Below are 13209 nucleotides of genomic sequence, written 5' to 3'. Positions count from 1 at the left end.
TTCTATAGTAGTCATATTTTAATTGAATTGTACTATTGAAAGATAATAAAAACCAGTGAGGAAGATCTTTGCATTTTAGATATGAAAATGGAAAGCAACAGTATTTAAAGTACACAGATATCAAAACAGGAACATTATGGCCAAAAATAGACAATGCTGGGTAGACCCCATGTGTATGTACTTACCTATGTTTTTGTGTATGTACTTGATATGAAATGAAGAGAGCAGAAAGCACAGCTAAACGATAAAAGATGCATTGTTTCATGAATATTATTTGAAAAATTGAATTGGGTTGGGAAATCAGGTTAAAGCTTTGTATCATATGCCAAACTTCATTTCAGTTGATGTGTTAAATATAAATGAAGCTTGAAAAATTTGAGAAATATTTCTTAACTTCATATTTTAATGAGCATCATATTAGTGCAAAATGCATATGAGAATGATTAATAGATTTGTCTGCATATAACTTAAAACTGTTATATGTACAGTTTTATACACTAAATATTATAAAAATTAAAATCAAATAACTAACTGGGATGATTCTTGCGATAAATCAATGAAACTAAAGATTAATTAGTTTAGGAGATAGTTCAAATCAATAAAAAATTATCAAGGACCCTCACTCTTTCTCAGCACCAAAAGTACAGCCCCATGCTGTTCCCCTACCCACCTATGCAGAAATGGGCGAAGGACGTGAACTTATACAGTCCATCAGGGAGGAAATACTGATAACTGATTAAAATGTGAAATTCATCATCTCCTTTATTTTTTCTCCATTTTCTAGTGTTCACAATGAGTGTATGTAACTTTTATTCTTAGAATAAAATCAATAATTATGAGAAATATTAAAATAAAATAATTTATAATTTCAGTAGAACAAGCATGTGCACACGTCCCTCACTGTGGTTCTTCCCTTTGCGTTTGTTCTTTTTTTTAATTGAGGTGTTATTGCTTTATGACGTTGTGTTGGCTTCTGCTGTGCAGCAAAGGAGTCAGCTCTATGTCAGTCCCTCCAGGACCTCCCCCGACAACCCCACCCTCGAGACCACCACAGAGCGCTCAGCTGAGCTCTCCACTGTTACAGCAGGCGCCCCACTAACCTGTTTTATACATACTAGTGTATATATGTAGTCCTAATCTCCTAACTCACCCCACGCCCCCTTCCTCACACCCACTGTGTCCACATGTCTGTTCTGTACATCTCCATCTCTATTTCAGCCCTACAGATGGGTTCATGGGTACCATTTTTCTAGATTGCACATATATGCATTAATACATGATATTTGTTTTTCTCTTTCTGACTTACTTCACGCTAATAAACTTTTGGAATATAATGTTAAAATTGTTTGAGCTCTTTTAAACTTTGTTAAGTATTTTTAACACAGTCTTTAAAAATACTTCCTTTTTAAAGGACATGTCAATCTTACTATTTTTCTTATATTTATTGTTAGTTATTATTAGGAAATGTCTAATTTTTGAAATAATAAAATAGTTTGTTATGTAATTTTTGCATGTTAAAACAATTTAAAAATTACAAAATAGAAATATATTTATATACTTTAAAATAGTAATATGCAAATGTTTATAAAGGTAAATAGTAAAATAAAAATGTAAAAATCCTATTTTATTGGGATTTCTAGCTCATAAAGACTGTACTTTGTATAAATTATCAAAATTGTTTGTCTAATACAGAATAGAAAGTGAAAAAATTTGACTAAGGAGAGGGAAATCAGAAAATGCTACTTACCTTATGCTTTGTAGAATTAAAATGTACCAGTATTTTTAATATGGTTAAATCTAGCCTTCTGTTTATAAACATATTGAGGAAAGCATGCATAATTTCATGTAATGATAAAAGATTACTTTTGTGAGGGAATGTGTTCATAATGAGCAAATTGATTGCAATTTAGAAATTTTAGGCCGAGAATTGTTTGAGACTGTGATCTCAAATTATTGAGAGGTGTATAGGATTGCAATGTGTAGGGCTTTTTTAGTTAAAAAAAAATTTTTTTTTGTAGTTTTTTACCTGTTACTGAAGAAAGTGTAAAAATGTTTTACTCCTTTCATAAACATTGATCATTATTGTGTGTGTGTGTTTGTATCTGGATATCATACATGTGATTTTTATTCCAGATAAAATGCACAGGAAAGCTCATGCCATTCTGCTGACCCTCATTGAATATTGGGCTCTCTAGTTAGAATAGTACTGTACAAAAGTGAATAGTAATCTTTCTAGTTGCGTTTTACACTTAAAAGTGTTTGGGAACTGTATCTGTTAGTGTTTTCAACTCAGCATTTTGGGGAAATTCATTTATATGGAAATGTATCTTCATTTTTATTATGGGAATCAGTGGGTAGATTGGTGAATGCACAAGTTTCTTAACATGTTTTAAAATTCACTTGGTTCATGATTTGCAGTTTCATTTGAAATAACATTTTTCTCTAATGAAACACTTCTTTGAATTTCAGACTCCCTTGAGGTATACAAAGACATTATTGCTTCCAGTTGTTCTTGTTGTGTTTGTTGTAATCATTAGAAAGGTAAGTCTATCCTTTACCTTGTGAGTATTTTCTCATAATAAAACATTTTCTTATTTCTTCATAGTAGTTACATATACTAGGCAACATGTTAACCTAACACAATGCTTATATAGACTTAACTGAAACACATTCTGTGTTTTCTTACTAATAGTGTTTGATGAATATTTATAAATCTTAAAAAATGTTGTGCTAGTTAGCAACATAAAGTAAACCTAAGAAAAGAACACTTATATTTTGATAGTCATGTATTTTGAAAGATAGGATCAGAGAGATCATATTGGCCCACATACAGTTGTTTCTGTTTATGTAAATTATTACAGACTCACTTTTAACTTTTATGTAGTATTTTATTAAAATATTTAACATATGTCTTTCTAAGTCATTTGTGCAGTATTCATTAACTTCTGGATAGAGCTTATTATTAATCAAAAGGAAAAATAGAATATTAACAATGTATTACTAAACTCAATGAAATAGTTAGACTCCCAACTTGGCTTTGATAATGAAATCTTAAGTCCAGATATAAATCAGGCCAAGGAAGTTCCAATTTTTATCAAAGAGCGGTGTAATATTCTTTTTTCTTCTTAAGAGTTAGTGAACTTTATAACTACAGATGTTTTAAGTAAATGACTTGGGATTAGTCTGTAATTGAAAAATAAATGATACACCCTAAAGGTTTTCTAATTCAGAGCTATTATTTCTGTGTTAGTACAATGTCATGTATTTGTGGAATATTCTGTATTGTAATTATTATTCACATCATATATTTATAATCTAACTATTTCACATACCTTATTTCAATTGGTTCTTCAATAACATTCTAGGGTACAGATACTATTATTTCCATTTTGGGAAATGCAAAATTGGAAGGTCGGAGAGGTTGTTACTGGCCTCACATCATCTTCATTAAAAAGCAAGGGAAGAGTGAGAATCAGATGGCCCCTTTACCCTCCTCTTTGGGCACCATAGTTATTATTCCTGTATAGTGTATAATTAAGTAGAGGCACTACCAAGACCCTGAACATGGTGGAATTCACTAAAGGTGAATTAGAAGCTGAAAGGTCAGGTTTCAAGACCCTTCTTAGTTGTTGTCCACCTTCAGGAAGATCATTTAATCCTTCTGAGCCTGTTGTTCATTTATAACATGATAATAAAACCTATCTGAACAGGGTTGGTTAGAGATATGATTAAGTACTATACAAATGTAAGATTTTGTTGTCATAATTACTATTTCTGAGTTACTTCTTATCTCCATACTTCTGTATTTTAAAGTAAGTAAAAGTTTGAAAGTCTAGAAAATATGTTACTTGAAAATTTTTTTCCAATACAGCTGTTATAAAGTGTTTAAAAATTTATTTGCAGGTTGTTAGTGACATGTGGGTTGTCTTAACTAAACAACAGACACATATAAGGTAAATATGGCATTAATGACTTTGTTACTTCCTCCAGTTTATTAAGTAGGTGTTTATAGTGTATTAATTTTATTTTATTTATTTACTTATTTTTTTTTCTTATATTGCAGTGGTTTTTGTCATACATTGAAATGAATTAGCCATGGATTTACATGTATTCCCCATCCCGGTCCCCCCTCCCACCTCCCTCTCCACCCCTCCCCTCTGGGTCTTCCCAGTGCACCAGCCCCGAGCACTTGTCTCATGCATCCAACCTGGGCTGGTGATCTGTTTTACCCTAAATATACATGTTTCGATGCTGTTCTCTTGAAACATCCCACCCTTGCCTTCTCCCACAGAGTCCACAAGTCTGTTCTATACATCTGAGTCTCTTTTTCTGTTTTGCATATAGGGTTATCGTTACCATCTTTCTAAATTCCATATATATGTGTTAGTATACTGTAATGGTCTTTATCTTTCTGGCTTACTTCGCTCTGTATAATGGGCTCCAGTTTCATCCATCTCATTAGAACTGATTCAAATGAATTCTTTTTAATGGCTGAGTAATATTCCATGGTGTATATGTACCACAGCTTCCTCATCCATTCGTCTGCTGATGGGCATCTAGGTTGCTTCCATGTCCTGGCTATTATAAACAGTGCTGCGATGAACATTGGGGTGCATGTATCTCTTTCAGATCTGGTTTCCTTGGTGTGTATGCCTAGAAGTGGTATTGCTGGGTCATATGGCAGTTCTATTTCCAGCTTTTTAAGGAATCTCCACACTGTTTTCCATAGCGGCTGTACTAGTTTGCATTCCCACCAACAGTGTAAGAGGGTCCCCTTTTCTCCACACCCTCTCCAGCATTTATTGCTTGTAAACTTTTGGATAGCAGCCATCCTGACTGGCGTGTAATGGTACCTCATTGTGGTTTTGATTTGCATTTCTCTGATAATGAGTGATGTTGAGCATCTTTTCATGTGTTTTTTTGCCATCCGTATGTCTTCCTTGGAGAAATGTCTGTTGAGTTCTTTGGCCCATTTTTTGATTGGGTCATTTATTTTTCTGGAGTTGAGCTGGAGGAGTTGCTTGTATATTTTTGAGATTAATCCTTTGTCTGTTGTTAAAGGAAACTATAAGTAAGGTGAAAAGACAGCCCTCAGATTGGGAGAAAATAATAGCAAATGAAGCAATAGTGTATTAATTTTATAGTTATGTGTTGTGCATGCAACATTTGATAACTGATGTTTCAGTTGTTGGCATCTCCCTTCTCTGCTTTTATCCTTATTCCCTCTGTGAGCAGAGCCAGGCACATCACTTGCTTGTCTCTTAAGTCCCATCCAGTTGCTCTGACAGTAGCCCTACACTTACTTCTACTTGAAGGACACAGCTTTGTGCTTTAGTTTGGCAGGTGAAACAAATTACTTGCTGATGGTTTTAGGACCAATGGACAGCCTTTTGACAGAAAAAGAGGGGAATGTAAAAGTGGACTCATACCTCACTATTTACATAAAATAAATTCCAGATGGATCAAAGATTTAAATACAGAGAAAAGTTAAATTCCTAAATAAACCAAGAGTTTATTATAATGTTAGGGTTAGAGGCCTTGTTAAGAACAGCATAAAACCGATAAGCTAGAAGGAAAGGTTGATATGGTTGACCAGATAAGTTCTTTGGTAAAATACTGTAAGCATTATTCAAAGCAAATACAACTTGGGGGAAATGTTTGCAGATCATAACAAGGTAATAATGACCATCACACATAAAGAACTTCTATAAATTAACAAGAAAAATGCTAAAAACCCATTTGAAAAATGAGTGAAAGGTACACACAGGCAGTTGAGAAAACATGTTCCCATTTTCCCTTTCCCACTACCCTCATGTCCCACTAATCTCTTTTGTGCTCTTTGACCATGAAAATTGGCTTCCTGCCCTTGCAGTGGTTGTGCCCTAAGCCTGTAATTGTGCCCCTGCTTCCCACAGCCTGTCTTGGCATGACTCAGTTCTCTAATCCTTGCTTAAATGTCACCTCCATAAGAAGCCTTTTCTGCCTATCATCTCTGAGTAGATCCCTTGTCTTCTTGCTTGTTATTCTCCACCATCACACCCTTTTTCTTTCTCTCAGCATTTATCACTCTGTGTTTACAAACTGCTGTGTTGTTGCCTATATCTCCTGAAAGGGGGGATGGCCATTTCTGTTCAATTCAGCAGTTTATATGCAGTGCCTGGCATATGAGGAAAGAATAGTAGTTGAGTGATAAAGACTTGTGCATGAGTAAATAGATACATGAAAAAGTGCTCAGTTCCATGATAACGTGGAAACCTTTTTACTTGTCAGGTTTGTAAAAATTAATCCAGTGCTTGCAAGGGTGGGAGGGCAGTTTGGCAATAAAGCAAAACGTATGGTGGGTCTGTCCTTTAACCCAGCAGTTTCACCAGTGCAAATGTGTCCCCTAAAAACTCTCATAAAAATGCAAAGGTGATGGTATAGAGATGCCCACTGTGGTGGTGTGTATAATGTGAAAATGAAAACAGCCAAAGTATTCAATAGTACAAGATTGGTTTAATTATGACCCAGTCAGAAAGTAGAATTCTTTACAGAGATATTTCATCATACGTCCTTGAATTAAAAATTATAAAACATATAAAGGATGATTATACTTTTATTTTAAATATGAAGATTTTATATGTTTATTTGTATGTAGGAGGGATGTGGAAAGATAAAACTTGTAATTATTAGTAGGGGATGAGATTAGAGGATGGAGTAAAGGAAGTTTTAATTATAGTTTCATTCTTTTGTGGGATTTTTTTCAGAGGCAGTAGAGATTGTTGAATTTGTGTGTCTATATATTTTCTTTTATAACACACAGAGCCTTATATATTGTTCTTTAACCTACACCCAGTGATAAATTATTGCATGCACTTTTGAGACAATCCTTGTTCTCATTTAGAAGCAATTTATTGTAACTGTACCCTTGCTTCTACCTGACACCTTTGAGGGCTAGGGAAAAGGAAAAAGCTTCTAGTACATAAAGCCAAAATTTATCTTCGATTGAGATGAAAAATTTGTAAGAGCTCAGAAAAGGGCTAAAGGTTATAACTATAATATGCATCTGGAAGAGAAAGGTGGAACATTTCACAGAAACAAGAGTCTTTTCAATAATAACTCCACTATAGAAATAATTATAGAAAAACACTTGAGCTTCATGGGGCTTTCAATCTAGGTAGGATCAGAGCTTTTTGGATAGGAGAAAGGCACATTGACATTTCGTTTTGCATTAAGTACCAAAGTCATATGCCAATATAAGAAGGGAAGGGGTAGGATACACATATTAATTCTCAAGATGTGAGTACCAGTGTCTCCTTTATTCAGGGACCTCGGGGTTCAAGGAGGATAAAGACAGCATGATGAAGTAGAAAATGTATTGGTTCCGAAACCAGTCAATATATAGACCTGGCTTTGCTCCTTACTAGCTCTGTGACTTGCTTTCCTTAGCTGTCAGTTGGGATAATAAATAGTTGTAAGATCAAAGTTAATGTAATGTTAATTGTCATATTAACATTCTAGGTGCTTAATAAATGGTAATAGATAATTTGTACTTAGAACGAAGGAAGAATAAAGGAGGACCCATTCACTTCCTTCATTTGCCTAATATATTTACTCTTTGCTAGTACATCAGTAATTTTGAAGCCAAATCGTCCAATCAGATTTTATGCTACCCAGATTACCTAGATTGGGGGTTAATTGAATCATTTGTTCATTCAAAAAAAAAAAAGATTGAACTGTATTTGCTAGGCATTGTTCTAGGTCTTGAAATATTTCAGTGTTTAGGATAGAGAAGGCATGTGTTATCAAGTTGTATATTTGTATCTCTGATCCAGACTTCTCCCTTGAACTTAAGATTTATACATAGACTCACTGTTTGTCATCTCTATTTGGATGTCTGGTGAGAATCTCAAATTCTGTGAATGTAGTACTGAGCCTCTGAATGTGCTTCCCTGTCAGCACACTTCTGCTGGATCTTCTTCATCTCATTTTCCTCCTGGCTCCCTCTTCTCTAATCATGCCGTCTTTACTGTCAGCCTGCCAGGAAGCCTGCTACCATGAGGCTTTGTCTTGTCTGTTCTCTCTGCCTGAAGTGCTCTTCCATTGGGGATCCTCAGGCTCAAATTCTTGGGTCCTCAAGGCTTTGCTCAAAGTTCACTCAGTTGGTGACCACACGGATTAATATACCACCCTGGACACCCAGTAGTCCCTGCATCTTTTCCCTGGTTTCCTTTTCTCTGCACAGTATTTATTGCCATGGAATGTTTGCTTATTTGCTTTCTATTTGTCTCCTTCAGCTTATATGTAAACTCTGGGGCACAGTTTTTTTTCCTCCCATCTTATTTACTGCTGTGTCTTCAGTGTTCAGTGAAATTGAGTGGATGGATGGATTTGTACCCTGTCCTCCTGAAGGGTTCTTTTCAGTAGGGAGAGTCAGAGGATAATCAAGTAAACCTGTAAATGAACATTTTATTTTCTATGAGAAGATAAAACAGGGAAATAGAGTGTGAGTGATCAAGGTGGGAGGCACTGAATATGGAAGTCAAAGGAGCTGTCTGATGTTTTAAGGCGTAAAATGAGTCTAGTGTAACGGAGCACAGTTGGTCAAGAGGGAACACGGTAGAAGGTGAATTTCAGGGGTGAAAGATGGGGACCATCTAAAGAAGACTATGTGTAATTACCAAAAACAAAAAAAACCCCACAGCCAACTAGAAAGTCTTAAGAATGGCACATCTGGGTTCCCATTTTTGAACTTTGCTCTCAGTGCTGTGATGAGACTCAACACAGGGTTGGGAAGGGGACCGGAGTGAGATGTGGGGAGGATGGGCCTATAAAGATGTATCCTTTCTTAGGAAACTAAAACTACCAAACAAAACTAAAGGTGGCAGTTTGTGGCTATTTTTTGTTTCAGAACTGCTGCTGTACAAAAGTCTTGTGTGTGGCTTCCTGTATTGTCTCTGTGGCAGTTATAGTTTACTGGGAGCCGAGGGGCCGCTGGGGACAGGAAGTAGGGCTATGGGCCTGTGAGGGCTTCAGAGTTTCTTTCCACTCTCTGCTTTGTCAGGATGTTACCTGTGAGGTATGTAATACACGGCAGCCAGCGAGTCCTGTTGGCCTCAAAATACCCATGTAGTCAGATATGTGGGATGTGCAAAATAAACTGTTTAAAAGACTGTAGCACTGGTTTGGTTTATAACTTTTAGTTCTTTTGGTTTACACGTATGTGTCCTGAGGGAATATTATGGAAGTTGTAAAACTCATGTTTGTCAGGTAAAAATGCACATGATTAAAGTGCTTCAATGGTGAGTCAATATTAGTATTTCTTTTTCTATTTCAGAAAACACCAGTTTGATCATGGAGAGGTAAAGACTTAAATATTACCAAAATGTGCCTTGTTTTAATGTTTGTATATGTTTGGACTTTTCTTTCTAGTTCATTTTCTGACTTTATTGGTAAGTCACTAATCATCCTCAAAATAGGCCAGTATGTGTTTTTATGAGAATACTTCAAACATGACCATTCATTTGTTAAAGTAGGTAGCTAGGAAACTCACTTGGTCTCTTCTGATCATCGTCAGGGTAATAGCAGTTCACTGCTCGGGTCCATTTAGGCACTTTTGCAGAGTATCTTTCACATGATTGGAGATCATTTTCCTCTCTGTTCACCTTGCCCAGAGGCCTCAGAGACGTGACTGGTTGCTATTCCCATTTCTTGGTGATTCAGCCTATTTCTTTTTAGGTGAGGTATAATTGACATATAATGGTAGTTTCAAATGTACAACATAATGATTTGAATTTGCATACCTTGTGGATTGATCACCACAGTAAGTCTAGTTAAAATTGTTGCCATACATAGTTACTCAAAATTTTTTTCTTGTGATGAAGACTTCTAGGAACCTCTTGTTGACCGGAACCTGGTGGTCCAGAGTCCACGATGAGAAAGTGAAAGAAGGAAAGAGGCTAATATTCCCTGGGTTATGCAGCCGGCCTTCATGCTCCAGGGAATCAGCCAGAAGGAGAGAGAGAGAGAGAGAGAAAGAGAGAGAAAGACATGGGGACCCAAGCTCTGGTGGAACAAGGGTGCTTTATTGAATTCTGTAAGAGTATATATACTGTAATACAAGGTAGCTTCTTCAGATAAAGATCAAGAGACCAGACTTTACAAGTTACCAAGGAAGCCAGGAGCAATAGAGGCCATAAGGCCAAAAGGCGATCCATATCAAAAGAGGGTCGTAAATAATCCCCTTTCACCAAATGGAAAAGCTAATGAAGGAAATCCTATGCAAGCATCCCATCTCTTTGATCTCCGTCCTGGGAGAGGCTTGCCTGCTCCTCTCGCTGGACATGGACTGATAAGGAACAGAGGGCTCAAGAGAGATAGGAAACAGCACACAGGAATCCTACTGTTAGACATTCCCTGACACTCTTTCTTAGCAATGGCATGGTGACTATAGTTGCTAACACTGTATTTCATATTTCCACCTGGTTCAGAAGCGTGGGCTTTGTTAACCCCAGGCTTGATTCTGAGTGGAATTATAGGTCCATTTGCCTTAAGGATTTTATTATTTTAGCCCTCTAATAAAATGGAAAAGTTTGAAAGTGAATTTTAAGACTTGTTTATTTCAGAAATCAAAATATTGTTTCTAAGAAAAAGTACACTTTTCTAGTATATTCACCAATTTAACAATATATTCTTAAATATTAGGAGTATGTTCTCTGTCTTTCAGCTGGTTTATCACGCATTACAACTGTTAGCATATACAGTCCTTGGTGTTTTAATTATGAGACTAAAACTCTTCTTGACACCCCACATGTGCGTTATGGCTTCCTTGATCTGCTCAAGACAGGTGAGATGATTGTTATGTTGGTATTATAGCTGCTGTGATAATTTTACCCCAGCCTTTGTTATTAAGTGGCTCTAAAATAGTATTGAATTGCCCAAAGTTCTTTAAATTGTTATAACTGAAGTTCTTCATGGTTTTGTTATAATCTTTCCAAAGGTTAAGGGTCAAAGCAGATCCTTTATCCATTTAACTTCTAAAATGGTCCTAGGCATACAACAAACACTGATTCAGTTCAGCCTAAATTCATGAATGGTAACTATGTAGATATTGACAGAAAGCAGTGATTATACAGGGGCTCACACTCAGAAGGACTCTGCACCTAGATTGATGCATTGCTATTCGCTGCTTTGAACTTCTTAAAAATTGTCAGACAAAGAAACCATGTTTTTATTTTGCACTGAGTTTGGCAAATTATTTAGGCAGGCCTGACCTTACTGGAACCTGGAAGTAGAGAGAGCAAATTGAGAGAAGAATTTCTTAAATCATGTCCTACCTATATGAAGCTAATGGTAGAATTCTTTTGACCCCTCAGGTTATTGTTTCTGGAACTTTCCCTTCTAATTATTAGTCCTGTATCTGGGATGCTAGCAGAGACTGTATTCTTCTCTGGAAAGAACTTTTACTTATTTCAGGATGCAGGCTGCTTTGTACTAACCATGGTCAATGTGTTCTTAATTTGATTTCAGCTATTTGGATGGCTCTTTTGCAAAGTGCATCCTGGTGCTGTTGTTTTTGCTGTGTTAGCAGCAATGTCAATACAAGGTTCTGCAAATTTACAAACCCAGTGGAATATAGTAGGGGAATTCAGCAATTTGCCACAAGAAGAACTTATAGAATGGATTAAATATAGTACTAAACCAGGTAAAAAAGTCTCATTATTTAGTTGTGGTTTTCCCTGTGGTTTTATATACAATTGCACAATCCTCAACTCACGTTACTTCCAATGGTTTTAATCTTTCTAAGAAACCCTGTTTCTTGATTATCCAGAAAGAGAGAGATGTTAATCTTGCTTAAGAAATTTGCAAAAGAAATGTTGTAAATATTTTCTTAATAATTTATTTCTCTGTTTTCCATAAAATCTAATTTTTTCAAAATATATCCAAAGTTTTGCATGGCACAGTTTAAAATGATTTATGGTATGCTTATTTTCCTGATTAATTTTTAATCTCAGTCCTTCACATTCCCTCTTGAAGTGAACTCAAGGAATGTGATACTTGATTCATGTATCCAAAGGGAACTTTTTGTTGTGATCTGAATATCAAGTGACTGAATATTGAATCATCTTCTAGAATTCCTTGGTGCTGTAAAACTTCTCTAGTCAATGTGTTACTTCTTCTTAGAATCAGGAAAAGACACTAAAAACAACCAACCAAAAGAAACAGAAACCTTCAGTGATGAGGCTTTGTCTTGAAAATATTTCATCCAGACTTGGTTGCTGACCATCCTTTTATCAGCTACCCAATTCATTCTGGTTCTGTTACTGAATCTTTATGTCACGATTCAGGCCTCAGCTTTTTAACCTGGGAAGTAACTGAGCTGACCAGAGGGAGACTCCTTGTCACGTTCCCCAGGTGCCTTCCTAAGACCTTGGTTCCTGCTTTGCAGATGCAGTGTTTGCAGGTGCCATGCCCACAATGGCAAGTGTTAAACTCTCAGCTCTTCGGCCCATTGTGAATCATCCACATTATGAAGATGCAGGTTTAAGGTTAGTACACAGTTATCACATTGTTGAAAACAAGTTTTTCATACAAATAGAAAATGAGTGAGGGAACCAGCAGCATAACAAGAAGTGTTTCAAAAAGGCTATGGTGAATTGGAGTATATAGAGGTTGGGGACATAGAATACTGAGATAACATGGCTAAGTTCAGTACAAACTGTTAAGGCCCCATAAGACAATAAAGCTACAGTCTTTCGGGTTCTCTTCTCTCGGCAGCAAAAAGAAATCACACAGTGTCTGTGTTATACAGGGCTCCAGAACACCCAGGTCCTTATTAGTTATCATCACTTTTAAATTCCTCCAGAAAATTCATTAGCCTATAGTTTTTATTAAGGTTTTCTCATAGGATATTTTTCTTGAATTCTGAGGAGTCAGTTAAAATGGAATCTAATTCAAGGATAGGTTTTACTTTTTATTCTCTAATTTTCACCAATATAGCCCTACTGGAATGATCATGTTTTTTGTTTCTACTATTTTTTCATAAGTTAGAATGTTGTGTTTTCTTTGAAAATGTTTGGCGCTCTGTCATGTCCAACTCTTTGCGACCCCATGGACTATAGCCCACTAGGCTTCTCTATCCATGGAATTCTCCAGGCAAGAATATTGAAGTGGGTTGCCATTTCCTTCTCCAGAGGATCTTCCCAACCCAGGGATCGAACCTGGGTCTCC

At 36.1% G+C, this 13209-nt stretch overlaps 1 protein-coding gene across 3 annotated transcripts in view; it reads left to right on the top strand.

The window, feature by feature from the left end:
- Positions 1-13209, top strand: part of DPY19L1 (dpy-19 like C-mannosyltransferase 1) — a 94419-nt gene that overhangs the window by 69656 nt on the left and 11554 nt on the right. For all 3 annotated transcript variants that reach the window (XM_070468394.1, XM_020889337.2, XM_070468397.1), the window contains exons 15-20: positions 2470-2541; positions 3904-3953; positions 9317-9341; positions 10706-10825; positions 11509-11683; positions 12428-12527. In XM_070468394.1, coding sequence (XP_070324495.1) covers positions 2470-2541; positions 3904-3953; positions 9317-9341; positions 10706-10825; positions 11509-11683; positions 12428-12527 — 542 coding nt within the window. The remainder of the gene's footprint in view (positions 1-2469; positions 2542-3903; positions 3954-9316; positions 9342-10705; positions 10826-11508; positions 11684-12427; positions 12528-13209) is intronic.

This window comes from Odocoileus virginianus, chromosome 1 (assembly GCF_023699985.2).
Source record: "Odocoileus virginianus isolate 20LAN1187 ecotype Illinois chromosome 1, Ovbor_1.2, whole genome shotgun sequence".
In the NCBI taxonomy this organism is placed as follows: domain Eukaryota; kingdom Metazoa; phylum Chordata; class Mammalia; order Artiodactyla; family Cervidae; genus Odocoileus; species Odocoileus virginianus.
The sequence above is the reverse complement of the archived record's forward strand: the minus strand, read 5'-3'. Positions and strand labels throughout refer to the sequence as shown.